This window comes from Ochotona curzoniae, unplaced genomic scaffold (assembly GCF_017591425.1).
Source record: "Ochotona curzoniae isolate NIBS_2020 unplaced genomic scaffold, NIBS_Ocur_1.0 contig_2754, whole genome shotgun sequence".
Lineage (NCBI taxonomy): Eukaryota > Metazoa > Chordata > Mammalia > Lagomorpha > Ochotonidae > Ochotona > Ochotona curzoniae.
This window is the reverse complement of record NW_024465582.1, coordinates 30,840,354-30,859,084: the sequence shown is the minus strand read 5'-3', so window position 1 is coordinate 30,859,084 and position 18,731 is coordinate 30,840,354. Positions and strand designations below refer to the sequence as shown.

Sequence of the window (18,731 nt, the reverse complement as noted above, 5' to 3'; positions counted from 1 at the left end):
CAGAGAAGAGGCCGCTTTACCCAGGACTGCGGGAGACTGTGGCAAGGCAACAGAGCGCACCAGCTTGGACCCCGCCAAGCACCGTCAGCCAGGGCGCACGCCGTCGCGCGCCCCATCCATCCCAGGCACCTGCTAAGCACTTTGGGATTATTATTATTATTTTTTTCATCCTTTCAATGGAACACACTCTGAGGGCGGGTCCTTCTCTAACGCACAGCTGGAGCTCGGTACACGTTTCGAGAAGGAACGGTGAGACACACCAAAGGAAGCACCCGCAGGCCCGACTGGGATGCGATGCGGAAGGCAGAGAAGCACCCCACAGCAAGGGCGCACGCGCCGCATCCTGCGTCTGGGTCCTGATCCCCCGGAGTCTGAGCGAGAAGAGAGCCCGACTTGGTAGTTGAGCGATTCCAGCACCTGACCTGCCAAGCCCGTCCCGTCACACAGACTTCAGAGCCTCGCGAGAACGCCTTTCCACACCGTCGGGGCGGGGCGCGGGGAGGAAGCCCCGCCCCCGGCCCCAAACTGTCCAATCCCAAGCTGCCAGACTCGGCAGCGCGGTGCCTTCCGGGAGTCGTAGTCTCCCCGAGCGTGGCCTTTCTTGGCGCTGCTGACTACATTTCCCGGCGGGCCCCGGGCTCCCAGGCCGTCCCCGCCGCTCGGGCAGGAGGAACCGGAGCAGCCCGGAGGCGGGGCCGGCGTCCGTCGCGCGGCGTGGACGGGGTGGTGGGAGTGTGCGGGGTCCCGGCCGCCGGCCCGCTTTGGTCCTGTGTGACTTGGCGGTCCTCAGGGCCCGGTTCCTGCGGAGATGCCGAAGGTCAAGGCGGCGGCGAAGCGGCGGGAAGAGCGCCGGGAGCTCAAGAGCGCCGGAGGTGCGGCTGCCGGGAGGAAGCGGGGTCGGGCCGCCCGCGAGCCCGGAGCTGCTGCCCGGCGTGGGTGCCGGCATCCCGGGCCCCGGGCTGGCTTGGCAGGGGTGGACTGGACGCCGAGCGGCCGCCCCGGGCCTGGCCCCCAGATGCCGGCCTGCTCCCCATCCTGCTGGCTGCTCCCGGACGCTCTCACCTGTCAGCCGGCAGGGAGGTGAAGGCCCGTGTGTGTGTGTGTTTTTTTCTAGGACTCATGTTCAACAAAGGCATCGGGCAACACATTTTGAAAAATCCTCTCGTGGTTAACAGCATTATTGATAAGGTGGGTGTGAAAGAGGGCGTTGTTGATCGCCTGCAGAGCGTGCCTGGCCCGAGGTCGCTGTCAGGTGTACCTTGAATGAACACACGGATCATTGAGGACTTACAGACGTGTTTGCACGTTTTAGGTCTGGGTCCCCCCACCTGCCACCATCACCCTGTTCTCTCTCTGAGAATTATCTGCTACAAAGCTGAACATTTGTTCTTTCTCAATTTCAGTTTTGAATCGCTTTTTTTCTAGGCACTGTTAGCCTTTCTTCCAGAGTCTAAACCATAGGACTAAGGCACGGACTAGAATAATGGAAGCTTCTTGGACCTGTAGGAGGAGCATTCCAGAAAAGCTCTTGGGAGACTCGGGATGCTTGGTGCGAGGAGAGTTGGCCTAGGTTTTTAGCCTGCATGTTAAGCTCATGGAGTTCATTGATCACACAATGAAACCCATGAATGTGGAGCGTTCAGCTGCGTGCCCACATAGACCTGTCTGTGGGGTGTCTCTTAGGCCAGAATCCCTGAAAGTGGACATGACAATTCTGAGATCCTGGCCCAGTCTGCTGGGGGGCCAGGAGCTTCGTTATACACAGTCCTGGCTCATTTGGGCTGCTGGACGTGACCAGATTTGGTTGCAAGACTTGATGGCCATCGTGTCCAAGGTAGGAGGCAGTGTCGGTCTGTGCCATGGTGCCATTGAGGAGCCTTCGCCCATAACGCGAGGGCTTTCGTAGTAGGTAATCTTGTTGGCCCCATACATCATCATGAAATCGGGAAGTGGAGTCCGAGCCCCATCTCAGGGCAGGGGTGTGCTCGGATGGGCCGTGCGTGTTACGGCCAGTCTGCTTCCTTTCAGGCTGCCCTAAGGCCAACGGACGTGGTGCTGGAAGTCGGACCTGGAACTGGCAACATGACCGTAAAGTTGTTAGAGAAGGCCAAAAAGGTAAAAAGGGGATTTAACGTTTTGATATTAGAAATGATTGCGTCGGAGCCACACTTGTGGCGTAGTGAGTAAACCTGCTGTCTGCAGCACCAGCATCCCATGTGGGGACTGGTTCAAGCCCTGGCTGCTCCATTTTTGATCTAGTTTTCCCCTAATGCACCTGGAAAAGCAGCGCAGAAAACGGCCCAGGTGCTAGCCCGCTGCACCCAGCGGGGACCCGAAAGCAGTGCCTGCTGTCCGTCTGGCCCCATCCTGCCCGTCATGAACATCTAGGCCGTGAACCAGGGGCTGGAGGATCTCTTTTTGTGTTTCTGCCTCTCTGTAACTGTGCCATTCAAATAAATGTTTCAAAAATGACCATGTAGGGCCCGGCGCGATAGCATCATGGTTAAAGTCCTCGCCTTGAACATGCTGAGATCCCATATGGGCGCCGGTTCGTATCCCGGCAGCCCTACTTCCCATCGAGCTCCCTGCTTGCGGCCTGGGAAAGCAGTCGAGGATTGTCCAAAGCCTTGGGACCCTGCACCCGTGTGGGAGACCCAGAAGAAGCTTCTGGCTCCTGGATTTGGATTGGCTCGGCTCCAGCCATTGTGGAAGATCTTCCTCTCTGTCTCTCCTCCTCTCTGTACATCTGCCTTTCCAATCAAAAAAATGACCATGTGAGCCATAGATTTTAGTTAACGTTAATGTTTTTGGTTATTTGAAGGGAGTGACAGAGAGGTGTTCCACCTGCTGGTCCAGTCCCTGAATGTGCTGGCTGACGGCACGGACCCAGGGCCTGCTGTCTCCCGTGCTGATGGTCAGCGCCCAGGCCGTTAGCCAGCACCTGCCGCTTCCCAGAATGCATAGCAGCACTAGAAGCCAAGCAGTACTTGATCCTAAGCAGTTCAGAAGTGGAGGTGGGAAGTGACTCCAGGTGTTCAGGTAGGGCTACAGGCATCCCAAGAGGTAGCTTAACCCACTGTATCACATTTGAGTTTTTGATTTTCAAATTAGAGATGCTTAAATCTGAAATACTTCTTGTTCCAAGCATTTTATTTTTTTGAAGATATATTTATTTTTATTGCCAAATCAGATATACAGAGAGGAGGTGAGACAGAGAGGAAGATCTTCCATCCGCTAATTCACTCCCCAAGTTGCCACAATGGCTGGAGCTGAGCTGATCTGAAGCCAGGAACCAGTAGCTTCTTCCAGGTCTCCCACACGGGTGCAGGGTTATAAGGTTTTAGGCCTTCCTCAACTGTTTTCCCAGGCCACAAGCAGGGAGCTGGATGGGAAGCGGGGCCATCAGGATTAGAACTGGTGCCCATATAGGGTCCCGGTGCATTCAAGGTGAGGACTTTAGCTGCTTGGCTACTGCACCAGACTCTCAAGCATTTTAGATAAGGTAAATTCAATCTGTAGTTATTCTTCATCTCTTACTCACAGTTTTATGTTAGAAAGTATGAGATACGGGGCCCAGCACGATGGCTCAGTGGCTGAATCCTTGCCTTGGAAGCACCAGGATTCCAAATGGGTACTGGATCGTCTCCAAGTTATTCCACTTCCCTTCCAGCTCCCTGCTTGTGGCCTGAGAAAGCAGGAGAAGACGGCCCAAGGCCTTGGGACCCTGCACTCGCATGGGAGACCCAAAAGAAGCTTCTTGTTTGTGGTTTCAGATCAGTTTAGCCATTATGGCTACTTGGGGAATGAACCAGCAGGTGGAATATCTTTGTGTCTCCTTCTCTCCATAAATCTGATCTGCCTTTCCAATAAAAATAAATCTTAAAGTTTCAAAAAAAAAAGGATGAGATACATCAGGAAAACAGACCACACTAGGCATTCCAGCGGGGAATTTATTATTGTCCTTAAAGTTTTTAGATTTCACAGAAGGACAGGGAGGGAGCAAGATACTCTGTTTATTGGGTCCCTCTCCACATGCCTGAAATAGCGAAAATGAAGCCAAATGCTGTTTTTCGTTTTTAAAGAATTATTTACTTATTTGAAAGGAAGAGTGACAGAAGAAGAGAGAGATCTTCCGTCTACTGATTCTTTCCCCAAATGCCCACGTGGCCGGAGCTGGGCTAGTCCAAACCCAGGAACCGGCTTTCTCCTGGTCTCCGACATGGCCCACTTCTGCTTTCCCAGGGGCATTGTCAGGGAGCCGGATCATAAGTGGAGCATCTGGCACTTGGACTGGCACCCTATGGGATGCTGGCACTGCAGTGGCTTTACCCCGTTTGCCACAGTGCCAACCCGAGGACTCAGAGTTATCCAGGTCGGCCTGCACTGAAGCACTCGAGCCATCAGCTACTGCCTCCCGACAGTATCATTACCGCGAAGCTGGATTCTTTTTAAAGATATATTTATTTTTATTGGAAAGGCAAATCCACAGAGAGAGGGAAAGACAGAGTGAAACATCTTCCATCCGCTGGTTCACTCCCCAAGTGGCTGCCACAGCCAGATCTGAGGCAATCCAAAACCAGGAGCCAGGAGCTTCCTCTGGGTCTCCTATGTGGGTACAGGGTCTCAAGACCTTGGCCACCCTCTGCTGCTTTCCAGGCTTCAAGCAGGGAACTTGATGGCAAGTGAAGCAGCTGAGATAGGAACCAGTGCCCAGATGGGATCCTAGCACATGCAAGGCAGGGTTTTAGCCAGTAGGCTATTGTACTGGATCCAGAGCTGGATTTGAAAGTGGAGTCAAAATTTTAATTGAGAAACTGAGCTTGAAATGCAGGCCTGATCCACAGTGGCCGTAGGCTGGCAGTCCAAAGTCAGGAACTTCATCCTTTTCTCCCACATGGGTGCAGTGGCCCGAGCACTTCCCAAGTCTATAGGCAGCGAGCTGGATCAGAAGTGGAGTACCCGGGATTTGAACTGGCCTCTATATGGGATGCTGATGCTGCAAGCGGAAAGTGAAATTACTGTGCCATGGAGCTGGCCCTCTGGGCAACATCTTAATGATTTTGTTAAATGGGAATTGAGTGTATGGAAGTTGGTTACATTTGTTAGACAACTAAAAGTGGAAAGTGGGGCCACTTGACTCAATGTATTAGCACAGTGACTACCACCTCCAGGTTGGGAGTAAGGTGGGAGTAGGGGAGGCAGAGACTGGAGTGATTGGAACCCCTAACTTTGGAGGAGATGTGCAAGGCTCTTGGGGTGCCAACCCTTTGTGTGTTTCAGTTGAGCTGCCTTCCAACAAACACCATCACTGTTTCCACCATCACTGTGTTCCTGGTGGAAACAGATACAGAAAAGGGCTTGTAGGGGGTGGGGGTGTTTCATGATGTCTGGGAATTAGTGAAGCACTGGGGACTACCACCAACAGGGAAGCTACGAGCAGACAGAAGGGCAAAGAGGTGATCAGGGGCCTAGTGCGTGGGAGCCATTGTGGGGGGGCGGTACTCAGAGGCAAGCATAGCCACTGCCCAAATCACAGGGCATAGGCTGGGCATCAGGAAGTAGGCCTCCTGCCTGGCCCTTGGCGTCCTGCAGTGCTGTGCCCATCACAGTCAGCACGGGCGGGTTGGGGGCTGCCTCCATTTTCCGTAGGGCAGAGGAAGCAGAGTCAAACCAAATACGGATGTGCGTCTACCTCGTATCAGTGAGGCCGTAGCTAATACAATGACCATTTCCACCTCCCCTTTAGTCCCTTTTTCACTGAGCTGAGCAGTGAGCCAACACTGGATCTTGGCTCCTGAGACGAGCAGCATGCCCTGCTGAGGATGCTGACTGCACGGCTCCTTGTCTGCCTGGTCACAAACCCTGGAGACACATGAGGCTGGCTGGTGGCACTCGCAGGGTCTTTACCGTCTGGGTGGGGGTTTCGTTGTCTGAAGTAGAGCGCTATAGAAAAAGAAGTATAAATCACGTAATAGATGGGATGACAAGACTAGATTCATTCTTTGAAACTCATCTAAAAGTTTTCTTTTTTTTTTTTTTTTTTTTTTTTTTATAAATTCAGGTCATTGCCTGTGAACTTGACCCAAGGCTAGTAGCTGAACTTCATAAGAGAGTTCAGGGCACGTGAGTATGCATAATAAAATTAAAATGTTATTTCGGCCTCGCGAAAGAAATAATAACATCCTTCTTCCATTTCTCGTTTCTTATGCCCAGGCCCGTGGCCAGCAAGCTGCAGGTCATGGTGGGGGACGTGCTGAAAACAGACTTGCCATTCTTTGACGCGTGCGTGGCCAACCTGCCTTATCAGGTATGTGTTGGCATCGGCAGGAAGTCCCGCTCTTCTCCTCCTGTGTCTTTCTGCAAAGCAGCCAGTTAATTCTCTTGCAGATCTCTTCGCCCTTTGTCTTCAAGTTGCTGCTGCACCGGCCTTTTTTCAGGTTTGTGACCCTCCCCCCCCAAAAAAAAATCAGACTAGACTTACTGCCCAGTTCGTGAAGTCCATCGGGAAACTACGGAAGGATTCGTGTGGAAAAGGATGATGGTTTGGATCGCTTTCTCCCTCCCCCGTTGCCACTACTTTTTCCCCTGAAGTTCCTGGCGGGCTGGTGTGACCCGCTCCTGTCCCCGAGACTGGACATCCTGTCCCGATTTTCTGACTTCTCGTGCTTTTATCTTAGGCATGGTTAATTGTTTTTTTTTTTTTTTTTTTTAAAAGATTTATTTTTATTATTTTTTCATTGGAAAGGCGGATATACAGAGAGGAGAGACAGAGAGGAAGATCTTCCATCCGATGATTCACTCCCCAAGTGAGCGCAACGGGCCGATACTATGCCGATCCGAAGCCAGGAGCCTCTTCCGGGTCTCCCACGCGGGTGCAGGTTCCCAAGGCTTTGGGCCGTCCTCGACTGCTTTCCCAGGCCACAAGCAGGGAGCTGGAAGGGAAGCGGGGCTGCCGGGATTAGAACCAGCGCCCATATGGGATCCCGGGCGTGCAAGGCGAGGACCTTTAACCACTTGCGCCACCGTGCCGGGCCCAGGCCTGGTTAATTGTTGTTACTCTAGACAATTGCAGTGGCTGCCAGCTGGTCTGCAGTTACACCTATTGCAAGCCAAAAATACCTCTGGTGTTAGAAAATCTAGTTCAGTGAGTCATGACCATCCTATTTTTTTTTAATTGAAAGCTTTATTTTTATTTTATTTTATTATTTTTTATTGGAAAGGCGGATATACAGAGAGGAGGAGAGACAGAGAGGAAGAGCTTCTGTCCGATGATTCACTCCCCAAGTGAGCACAATGGCCGATGCTATGCCGATCCGAAGCCAGGAGCCTCTTCCGGGTCTCCCACGCGGGTGCAGGGTCCCAAAGCTTTGGGCCGTCCTCGACTGCTTTCCCAGACCACAGGCAGGGAGCTGGACGGGAAGCGGGGCTGCCGGGATTAGAACCGGCGCCCATATGGGATCCCGGGCATGCAAGGCGAGGACCTTAACCACTTGCGCCATCGTGCTGGGCCCCGCAAACTTTATTATTTTTATTCGAAGAATTACAAAGAGAAGATGAGACAGAGGTCTCCCATTCATTGCTTCACTCTGAATGGCCGCAGTGGCTGCACTGAGCCAATCCAAAGGCAGAACCAATCCGAAGCCAAGAGCTTCTCTGGGTCTCCCAGACATGCAGAGGGCACAGCCTCGGCCACCCTGCCAGGCCGTAAGCGGGGCACAGGAGCAGAGCTGGAGCAGCCAGAACTTGAACGGCTGCGCCTCTGGATTCTGGCACCACCGGCAGAAGATGAGCTTGATATGCTTGTTTATTAAAATGTTTCCTTTTATTTGAAAGGCAGAGCAAAAGAGAGAGAGAAAGTGAATGATCTTCCTTCTTCTAGTACACTCCCTAATGCCTGCTGCACCCAAGGGTGGGTGAGGCTGAAGCGAGGAGCCCAGAACTCCAGCTTGGTGTCCCCGGCGGGTGGCAGGGACTTGGGAAGGGCTCAGTTGTTTATCACGTGCCGCCTGCCAGGATGGATGGAGGCGGGGGCGGGGGGGGGGGGAGGAAGTGGGGCCGTAACCAGGCGCTCTCATGACCTGTTCTGCTGTGCAGAGCCACAGCCTCACTTGCAGCACCGTCCCTCCTGCCACGTCCCCCGTCCCCCCGCTTAGCCAGGCCCCCGACTGGAGCATCTCCGAGGGCCCTCCACGCAGTCTGAGGGACCGTGGTTCCGTGGAGCTTTTGGTAGAGGCATACAAACACTCCAATACAGATATCTGTGTTGCGGATTGTGATAGCAAATGTTTCTTGTGATTCGTTGTCCAAAACTTTGGGAGCTTCAGTCCATGTCTGTTCCCCAGCCTCCAGAAGGCCCGTGCGCTGCGCACAGCAGTCCGTGCCCGGTACTGACCAGCGCCCGGGCCACAGCCTGCCACCTCGGCACCTCTGCTTCCTCCAGGGCGTCTGCTGCCTTGTGAAGGAGATTCTGCTCAAGTCAGGTGTGTGTGTGTGATAGAATGAGGAAAGCTGATCAGAAATACTTTTTCTTCTGATAACTGAAGGCTTCTACTTACAAATCCTCTTTCTTAGGGTTATAAAGCAAAACTAGCTCTCTTATTTTGTGGTAATAAGACTGGGGCCTGGTGTGATGGCTCGATTGCTCGACACCTGCAAGTGCCGCTGCCGCATATGGATGCTGGTTCATGTTTCGGCTGCTCCGCTTCCCGTCCGGTTCTGCCTGGGAAAGCAGTGGAGGGTGGCCGAAGTCCTTGGGAGCCTGAACTCGCATGGGAGACCCAGAAAAAGCTCCTGGTTCCAGCTTTTATAGCCTCTTGGGGAACGAACCAGCAGATGGAAGATCTTTCTGTCTCTCCTTCTCTCTCTCTCAATCTGCCTTTTCAATATAAATAAATGTCTTTTTTAAAAAAAAAAAGACTGAAAATGTTCTATTTTCTAGACAGCTGAATTAACTGTCATTAATAGCATGTTGCTTTGCTGTTTCCTAAGCAAATTCATTACAGATAAAATACACTTAGTGTTCCATGTGACTGTTTGCCTCTTTAAGATGTATTTTTATTTGAAAGGCAGATTTACAGAGAGGAGACAGAGAGAGCTCTTCCATGCACTGGGTCTCTCCCTAAATAGCTACATTAGCTGGAGCTGGGCCAGTCCGAAACCACACACTTCCTCCATATCTTCCCGCTAGGTGCAGGGGCCAAGGCAGTTGGGCCATCTTTCACTGCTTTCCTAGGGACATGAGCAGGGAGCTGGATTGAAGTGGAGCAGCCAGGACTTGAACTGGCACTGGCATGGGATGCTGGCACTGCAGAAAGAGCCCGTAACCACTGTGCTGTGGCACTGGCCTGGACTGTTTTCCTTATTTATATTTAAAATTTGTTTTTATTGGGAAGTCAGTTATACAGAGAGGAGGAGAGACAGAGAGGAAGATCATCCATTCACTGGTTCACTCCCCATGTGGCAGCAATGGCTGGAGCTGAGCTGATCTGAAGCCAGGAGCCAGGAGCTTCTGGGTCTCCCATGTGGATATAGAGTCCCAAGGCTTTGAGTCACCTTGTCCTGCTTTCCCAGGCCTCAAGCAGGGAGCTGGATGGAAAACGGGGCAGCTAGGATATAAACTAGCATCCATATAGGATCCCCACACGTGCAAGGTGAGGAGTTTAGTCACTAGGCTACAGTACTAGGCCCTGTTTCCCTATTTTAAAGAAGAATCTACTGGAAAGAGAGCAAGTGAGCGAGGGAGCACTGTTTTTTACCGATTGACCTGCCAGATGCCTGCAATCACCAGAGGTGGAACTCCATTCAGGACTGCCATTTGGGTGTCAGACTTGAGCCATCATCTGTGGTCCCCAGGATGCGTTAGCAGGAAGCTGAAGCTGAAGCAGAGTAGTTGGGACTAGGCATTCTGAGCCAGGAGGTAGGCACCCCCAAAGGCAGCCTCGCTGCACCAGTTCCTCATCGTTACAGAGTGCCCACCCACTAGCTAAGTCCCGAAATGCCTGCAGCAGCTGGGGTAGGTGCTCAGTCCACATCTCCCGTGTGGGTGGCGGGAATGAGAGTACTGGGGCTGTCACCTGATGCCTTCTGGAGTGCAGTTAGCAGGGAGTTCAGTCCCAAGTGGAGGAGCCGGACCTGGAGCCCAGACGTGCCGACACGGGAGGCCGATGTCCCTGGGCAGTAGCCCCACTGCTGTGCCCAGTGTCCACCTTTGCCTTTCTCTCTTCAGGTGTGCTGTACTTATGTTTCAACGAGAATTTGCTCTCCGCCTGGTTGCCAAGCCTGGCGACAAGTTGTACTGCAGACTTTCCATTAACACACAGCTGTTAGCACGCGTGGACCACCTCATGAAAGTGAGTGGGTTTTTGTTGAAACAAACTGGTGTAACTCCTCCTTGGACACCTGGCTGGGCCTTCTGGGGGAAGCACACCATTGCTCCCTAAAGAAAAGTGGTCTCTTAGCGGAAAACTTGCAACATTTTCTGGTCCACAGGTGGGAAAGAATAACTTTAGACCACCACCCAAGGTGGAATCCAGTGTGGTAAGGATAGAACCGAAGAATCCACCACCACCCATCAATTTTCAGGTGAGGCCAAATGATGAGGTAGGACATTCAGCAAAAGAAAATGGAGTCCAGACTGGAAGACACTGTCCCTAGGGCATCAGCCTCGGTATTCAACCTGGGAATATGTTCAGGGTCATACATCCTTGCGATGAAACCGGTGGACTAGTTATAAAGGCCACAAAAAAAAAAAACCATGAAAAATATTTGCAAAAATTAAAATTCAGTTGTATTCTGCTCAAACTTATGATCACAGAAAGTGCGTATCTGCATAGAATGTGGAAAGCAAGGTCAAATGGAAAGCTGACAGTAACACTCTGGGTGACACTTTTCAGTCAAGCTTCGCTTTGCAGTTCAGGAGCCAGCCAGGAGGCAGTGGGTGGCACACCCTGCTACAGTCGAGTCACAGACAACGTGGCTGTAAAAGAGTCGTCAGGAACTCCATCATGGAGGCGCATTGCTACAGGGGCTGCGTCCAAAACCACGTCCATTTCGAATTTTACTCTTGACAAAGAGTCTTATATTTTAAGCAAGTGTCATACCCTTTGCTCAGATGTAGGAATTTATTTTTTCCTAATTGTTCCTAATTGGTACGAAATTGAGGAAAATACATCCATCGAGATGCCTAACAGTGCAAAATGAGACATGTACATCTTAGTCAAGCATGTGTGTCATTGAGTTCCAGAAAGAGCATTTCATCATTCTAGAAGGTTTCCTCTAGTCTTTAAAAAAAAAAAAAAACACCTTGGCCGCAAGTTTGACTTGTTGAGGAAAAATGCCCTTCTTGCGTTTCAGGAGTGGGATGGCCTGGTAAGGATCACCTTTGTCAGGAAGAACAAGACCCTGTCTGCTGCCTTCAAGTAAGTGTGTGACTCATTCCTTGCGCGTCCAAAGTCCAGGGCCGCGGACACCGTGCTGCACGCGCGTCTCTTCCCGGAGAGCTGCTCCAGAACACACAGACGACCCACACACTGCACTGCCCTCGCTCACCTTACACATGGGAGGTGGGAGAGTTCACAGAATTCAGTTTGGAAAAATCCCGAAGCTCTTTCCCTTATTGAAATTTTTATTACATCTTGAGAGGCGGAGGGCAGTGGCCCATTTGATAGCTTGTTCCCTCACGTGCCCACAACAGGCCTAGCTGGGCCCTTTGAAGTCTAGGGCCTGCAGCAGCCCCCAGGCAGCTGTGAGCCCCAAGCAGTGTGGTGGTACCCTGCGCGCTCGCAGCTCTTGACTGCAGACCTGCCTGGTGTGTCCGGAAATGGACAATAACAGAGCTCTGCCACGCTTGTCAAGGAGTCGTGCCATTTTGTTAACTTGGGAAAATGTGAACAACACAGTGGGAGAAGAGGTGAGAGAGAGCTTAAGATGTGGGGATTTTCCTAAGAGTCGCTAAGAATTAAGACATGTTTGTTGAAGGACTCGATTTTCAAGTTTGAAAGAATGCATCATCAGTTTAAGTATTCACCACTTTAACTCCTTAATTTTACCTTAAGGAACATAGTTTAATATAAGCTGAAAGACGATATGTGCTCGCTGATTCTGTGATAATAGTAATGTCACCTGTTTGTCCTATAGATCAAGCGCAGTGCAGCAGCTTTTGGAAAAAAACTATAGAATTCACTGCTCAATGCACAATATTGTAAGTAGGAAATGTTTCTGTAGTTTCAACGACTTCTTTCAAAATGTCCCTCTATTTTTTACTCTTTTTCATCTGTCATTTGAGATTCTTTGTACATTTTTTTTTAAGTTATCTTTATTGGAAAGACAGATTTTAAAAAACACAGAGAAAAGCAGGACTAGAAAGATCTTCCATCTGCTGGTTCACTCCCACAAAGGCTGCAGTGGCGAGAGATGAGCCGATCTAGAGGCAAAGCCAGTAATGTCTGGGTTTCCCATGTAGGCGCAAGGACCTAAGGTTTTGTGCCATTCTCTGCTTTTCCAGGTCATAAGCAGGAAGCTGGATGGGAAGTAGAGCAGCTGTGATGCAAACTAGTACCCGTAGGGGATGCCAGTGCTTGCAAGTGGAGGATAGCCACTTGAACTGGTCCCATTATTTTGTACATGCCACAGGACACTTGAAAGATGGTGCTGTCAAATGCAGAGTTTCGGAACTGTGACGTGAATTATGACAGGTCAGGGTTGTTGTAGATTTCAAATATAAGCAACCTTTACTAAACCCCTTCCCCTCTCCTCTTTCAGTCAGAATAAGCAGGTTGAGGGGGCGTGTGTAGCCTGGCGGTCAAAGCACTGTTGAAGTGTCTGCATCTAGTGCATGATCTGGGTTCGGTGGCTGCCCCAGCTCCCTGCCACTGCAGACCCTGAGCGGAGTGATGATGGATGGCTCAAGCAGGGGGTGCTTTCTGCCATTCACACAGGACACCTGGATTGGCTTCCAGGCTTTGGCACAGTCCCGGCTGGTGTAAGCGTTTGGGCCAAGAGCCAGCGGATGAGAGCGCTGTCAGATTCAGTCAAGTTGTGATTCCCTCAAAGTTGTAGACGTGTAGTTTGCTCAACTTAAAATAATTTGGTCTTCTGATTTTGACCAACCCTTGGTTTGTTGCTCAGATAACAATTACTAGTTAGTGTTTTCTGCAGGTTGAGTTACAGGTTTGGGTTTTCAGCCTGCATCTTACCTGTGCAGCTCTCACAGCTGTATGTGTATGTGTGGGCACCCGCTCTATAATTAAAACAGAGACAAATTGCTTTTCTATCCTTTGTGTGACTCAGATCTCACAGATCTCCTTTCTGTGTTTTATGGGTTGAAGAAACGATTGAGTAACTGCCTAGAAAATAAGTGGATTAAGAAAGCTTGGCATAGATATAAATGAAATATGAAATAATATTCTCAAGGATTAGACATCATCTCTGAATTTTAGAATTTTAAAGAAAAAAGCACAGTATACATGAAGACTCACTCCAGGTATTCTGAGTATTTGTTATGCAGTACAGATTAGCCACATAACTATAAGAGATCCAAGTCATGTCAAAATAATCAGGCTTTCCAAACTCATTAATTTGTAATGTTAAGATCATTCCCTTATGACTTACCAAACTTAAAAAACAAAAAAGAGTCAAAGTGACTTCATTAAAGATATGTTGTTCATTTATTCTGAATCTTATATTGATAGATTATACCAGAAGATTTCAGCATAGCAGATAAAATACAGCAAATCCTAAGCAGCACAGGTTTCAGTGACAAAAGGGCCCGCACCATGGATATAGATGACTTTATCAGGTAAGTTACAGCTCTTGTTTTCATGTTTACATTTCTTTACTGTGACACCTTCTGATTAGATTTAAAGGCTCTTGAGCGGTGTGAGGTGCTGCTTGGCAGTACTGCATGGCACTTCCATGGAATAGTATTTGGTGCACAAGGCGGAGCTGATGAGCTACAGCAGAGTGACCGTTTACTGTTACTAGGAACAGTAATGAGGAACAGTCGGAGCAGCAGTCAGCCTCTGTGTTGGCGTGTGGTCACGTGTTCCTGCCACCTGGCCTATCCCAACTCCCAAGCGCTGTCTGGGTGTTAGCATGTGTAAGCAGATCTGACCCAGCACACCTGTCTCGTGTGTTTAGCCCAGTTAGGTCGTGTGGCCTGTGGCAGGCTCTACATGGCTCTGATGTACAGGTATCATAATTGTCCAGGCAGCTGAGGCCAAAAAGGCTTCATTTCAGTAATTCACGTACTCGCGGTCTTTAGCTTAACATGTTAAGATTCTTGACTCTTATAGCCCATTTGTTTTTAGAGTTTCCATGTTGTAGAGGCTGAGTAAACATGAGAGCAGACTGTAATGCCATTGCCTGTGACAAACAATAAACACAGGTCTGTACAACCAGGACAGATGGTGTTTGCATTTTATTGTCTGGCCAGCAGAGCTCTGCACACTTCATTTGGACCTATTCCTGTGGCCCAGCCTGAAAATAACTGCAGCTCCAAATACAATATTTTATCTTATTATCCTTCATTCGCGTATTTTTTTCCAAGGTCATTTATTATATGCATTTGGCTAACACTCTGACGTAGGTATCCGCACAGAAACCACGCATACCAAACCTCAGTACTCCATGGGGCGATGTGCGTGCAAGCTTGCTTGCTCCTTCGTCTGATCTGTCTCCAGTTTGTTTCCTGTAGAGTCACTATGCTGAAATGGAACAAACTGTCAATTGGTTCGCAGGCCTAAGGCAGGGGATGTGCAAGATTAACTACTGTCATATTCATTATTATAATTGTAGATCTACAGGTGGTAACTAAAGAGGCATTACTATAAAATGGTTTAAACCAATACAACTTGGATCAATTTAGTTGCAGAATGAGGTTTTTCCAATGAGTAGTTTTAGAATCTAATGATATTCAAATTTGCTTTTCAATACCTCCCCATTTTGGGTTTCTTTTTTAGACTGCTACACGGATTCAATGAAGAGGGTATTCACTTTTCCTAGGCATCTGGAAGACGGAATGTTTCAAAGTCAAAAAAGGAAACAGATTATATATTTTTGCTAAGAAGACAATCTGTGCTGTTGCTTCTCTGGAAGCCACATTTCTGCCATCATCATTTATTTTTCTGAATCTTTAAGGTGGTCAATTCCAAGTCCCCAGGTGTTTTGTTGTTGTTATTCCTGGTTTGTTTTTAATAAACACAGGACAGGGTCCACTCTACAGAATCTTCAAAAGCCACAGATATGCACAACTTTACACTTAGTGTTTCTCACACTTTATTGTATAAAGATGCTAATCTTTTTACTGTGTTATAAATGAGGTCATTTTTACTCTCTCAAGTAATAAAAATGTTCAGATATGCTTAACTGCTCACATATTCTTCATATCATTTGCCATTCACATGTACAGTAATTCCATTTTGAGTGTTTCTTTTTGCTTCTCAAATTCTCATTTACCCTATATCATTTATTTTCTCACTCTCTGCCTCTTTAACCATCTCATAGCACACAATCTACATGCAGGTTTTGGCTAAGCCTGAGGCTGCTATTGCCATGAGGCAGTGCCAAACATATTCTGGGCAGGGCACAGCCCATAAAATGAGGAAAGCTTAAGTAGAATCATATCAATTAAATTTTAACTATGAGGTTACATATTTGTTCTAGAGGAGATACAGACTTAGCAAAATCATAAATTAAAACAGGTTTTAAAATCTCTGCCTTCAATCTCATTAAAAGGTCCACTTTCTCACAATATTATTGGTTCCTATTTGTATAACTTCTGGATAATTAAAAATTACAGTACTTTTTCATATACTCGAAGCTTACCTTTAAAGTGTTTTTAAACTGCCGGAGTGAGAATTTCAATAGATGTCTAAAGAAGTTCTATTAGCTATTGTGTTTAAGTCTGAATAATAACAGTAAGTGTTGCTAGCACATTTTAATAAAGAGGTATATAGTAGGTTATTTTGCCTGTAAGAAAATCAATAATGAAAATATCTTAACTGATATTTAACTTTCTTTATACAAAGGATGTTTATAATTAATTTAGCAAAAGTACATTGAATAAACCTGGAACAGAAGAAAAGTTGCTTTTCCCTAAACAGATTTTTAAAAAAATTCTAGCTTCAGTCATTCTCATATAGTAACAGGGACATATGCTTTCAGGTGTGAAAAAGTACTGTTTAATTCAGAACAACAACAAAAAAAATCTGGCCACATCAAGCCATTTTTGTTACATGAATATTAAATATACTTAAGGGCAACGTTTGTTTTTTTTTTTTTTACTCTCATCAAAACATTTTGCAACATTCACTTTGTACCGTGTCTACACTTCTAGAAGAATGCTAAAATTCAACATTGTTTCTCTCCCCCCCCCATGAAATGCTGACTTTTAATCTGCTGTCTGGCCCCTGTATCGCAGGAGGCCTGGGTTGTACCACCTCCACTACCTTCAGTAAATACCCAACTGCTGACAGGACGTCATCACGTCATCACGTCATCACGGTAGAAGGCAGCACTTGTGTCTGAAGGACTCTGTAACAAAGTAGCCATCAATGCAACTCACAAAGCAACCTGCTGTGCTTAACAAGGAGCAAGTTCCCACAGGTACACTGCCCTCGGAGGAGCGGCCATGCTCAAAGCCGGTCCCTGCAAGGCGGCGATTACACTTCCTCTTTTCTTAGAAACAAACATAAACGGAATATATCTTACAACTGCAAGAAAACCTGAGTCCCTTCCAAAATGGTTACTGTATTGAAGTCAATGATCTCTAAAACTCATTCCATTCATTTTATTGATAAGTATTGATGAAAAATCCAGTTGTTGCATGGTTCACGTTTACAGAACTTTTCAACCTGGTGGCAGGATTTCTCATAACTAGGAAGGGGCACGTGGAGACTCCGGCTCGGGCGGATCTGCCCTCGGTCCGCCTCGGCCCCCCTGCATGGGCTTGTCCTTACCTAAGCCAGAAGAAGATGCCCCTGGGAGGCTTGCTTTTTTTTATTTCCTCCCCTGTGGTGCATTTACTGGTAACCAAGGGAATGCTCCTAGGGTCACATAGAAATCTTTTAACAAAATATTTACATGAAAAGTGGCCAGTTTCCTTGTTTGGAGTAGGAATCTAAAAAATAAATGCTGCCATTGAAAAAGTAGCGCACTGTACGGCGATCTGTTGGTAAGAATTTGGCAATCCTCACCAAGTAATGGGAAAATATGACACATTAGGTTACTAGGTGGAGCTCTTTGCGCCTAATTCTCAAGGGAGTTACGTGCTGTGTGTACCTGGCATAAGCTAACCTCTGCTATGGGCTACCTTCAACGCACATGTCAGCGTTCATGCATCAGAAGCCAGCTTCTTTTACCAGTACATTGAATGGTACACTTTGGGGTGCTAATGAACATTTCAACTTAAGTTAATGGTACTGGTAAAGATCAAATTGCACTATTAATCTTGTTAATACCACACTGGCACACACACTGCATATATATGTATAACCCTAAGATAAAACTCTTCTCAGAACTTCATTGCTTTTTATTTTACACCAACTAGTTTATATTTTAGTTCTTTACAAAGAAAAAGGCTAAGAAAATTAAAATCACATGTTATATGGTTTAAAATCATAATTCCAGATTTTATACATATAAGATGGAATGGTTCAGCAGCTATGTCCACTGTCACAGACTTAAGTTCTGTTCAATGATATGGCACATCCTGCAAAATGAACTAGTCACACACAAAAATGTCTCAAATACAGTAAAAATGTACACACAATAACGGTAATTTACAATGATGAATAAGGAATGTAATTTTTCTTGGCTGTGCTTCAGCAACTCGGGGTCGTAGCCTTGGTCAAGGCACAGAGCGGGAGGCGAGCACAGCCGTCGAGGAGTGGCGGGTATGTACAGTCACGGATGAGGTAAGCATGCACGCTCAGGGTCAACCGCGCCGTCTGGCTATGCAAACTGAACCAAGTCAAAGGAAATGCTGTGGCTTCCCCCTAACAGCCACCTCCAGGTCAAGTCCACAACCCAACTCCCTCCTTTAACAAATGAAATTGGCAAGGATCTCCAAAAGCAAACCACTACTGGGTAAATGAAATGTAATGCTTCACCAATCCCAATTCTTGTTTGTGCCTCCCGGACTAGAAGCATTTTGGAGGCGGAGGTGGTTCACAAAATTGAAATGTCATTCAGGTGAAGGACAAGACATTTTCCACAGACACTTAAAATCTTAAAACTTTCAAATGGCCCTTACAGCTAAACCATGTCCATTACAGTATTAAGGGTGCTGGGGGTCCTTTAGCAGCAAGGCCAACTTAAAGGGCACGGGGTCTCTTCGGGTTGATTTGTTTGCTGGCTTGTTCTTCTTCTTGTAGGGCAGCACGAAAAGATTTTACTTTATCTTGGAAAAAGAAAAGAAAAAGAGAATAAGTATTGCAATATGTGCAATACAGTTGTTCAGTTTTGAGTCTAATCAAGTCAGCTCTCTTAATGAATAACTCAGTATTTTACGAATTCCTTTCAGAGTATAAACAGGTTTATGGATACTTACAATCATGTCCAAAGGGAAAACTGGGTCTTTGTGATGTTTGCCTCCTAAGGGAGTGTCTAGAGACATTTTTGGTCACAATTGGTGTGGTGCCACCATCACCTAACAGGTGAAGACCATGGATGCTGGCAAACACTGCACAACATTACAGGACTTGGCTCACAATGTAAATAATGCCAAGCTTCCA

General features: G+C 47.7%; 2 protein-coding genes across 8 annotated transcripts in view; one reads left to right on the top strand and one right to left on the bottom strand.

Moving 5' to 3' along the window:
- The first annotated feature begins 719 nt into the window (after window positions 1-719).
- Window positions 720-15,368, top strand: DIMT1 (DIMT1 rRNA methyltransferase and ribosome maturation factor). Its single transcript, XM_040977595.1, has 12 exons — window positions 720-872; window positions 1,115-1,188; window positions 2,029-2,115; window positions 6,062-6,123; window positions 6,214-6,307; window positions 6,388-6,437; window positions 10,226-10,349; window positions 10,489-10,581; window positions 11,353-11,417; window positions 12,136-12,199; window positions 13,689-13,795; window positions 14,958-15,368. Exons 1-12 carry the CDS (start codon window positions 809-811, stop codon window positions 14,998-15,000), a joined length of 927 nt encoding a protein of 308 aa, XP_040833529.1. The 5' UTR covers window positions 720-808; the 3' UTR covers window positions 15,001-15,368.
- A 2,141-nt stretch (window positions 15,369-17,509) lies between these two features.
- Window positions 17,510-18,731, bottom strand: part of KIF2A (kinesin family member 2A) — a 62,876-nt gene continuing 61,654 nt past the window's right edge. For 6 of the 7 annotated variants that reach the window (XM_040977587.1, XM_040977588.1, XM_040977590.1 and 3 more), the window contains one exon: window positions 18,137-18,397. In XM_040977587.1, coding sequence (XP_040833521.1) covers window positions 18,312-18,397 — 86 coding nt within the window. In that variant the 3' untranslated portion in view covers window positions 18,137-18,311. Of the gene's footprint in view, window positions 18,398-18,731 lie in introns of all 7 variants that reach the window. The other variant, XM_040977589.1, reaches the window with a different exon arrangement.

Bases quoted from the DNA above. Each gene is read 5' to 3' on its own strand.
- DIMT1 (XM_040977595.1), top strand. From the start codon at position 809: ATGCCGAAGGTCAAGGCGGCGGCGAAGCGGCGGGAAGAGCGCCGGGAG. The intron at 10,350-10,488 runs GTGAGTGGGTTT...TCTGGTCCACAG, and splicing joins GCGTGGACCACCTCATGAAA to GTGGGAAAGAATAACTTTAG. The intron at 10,582-11,352 runs GTGAGGCCAAAT...CTTGCGTTTCAG, and splicing joins CACCACCCATCAATTTTCAG to GAGTGGGATGGCCTGGTAAG.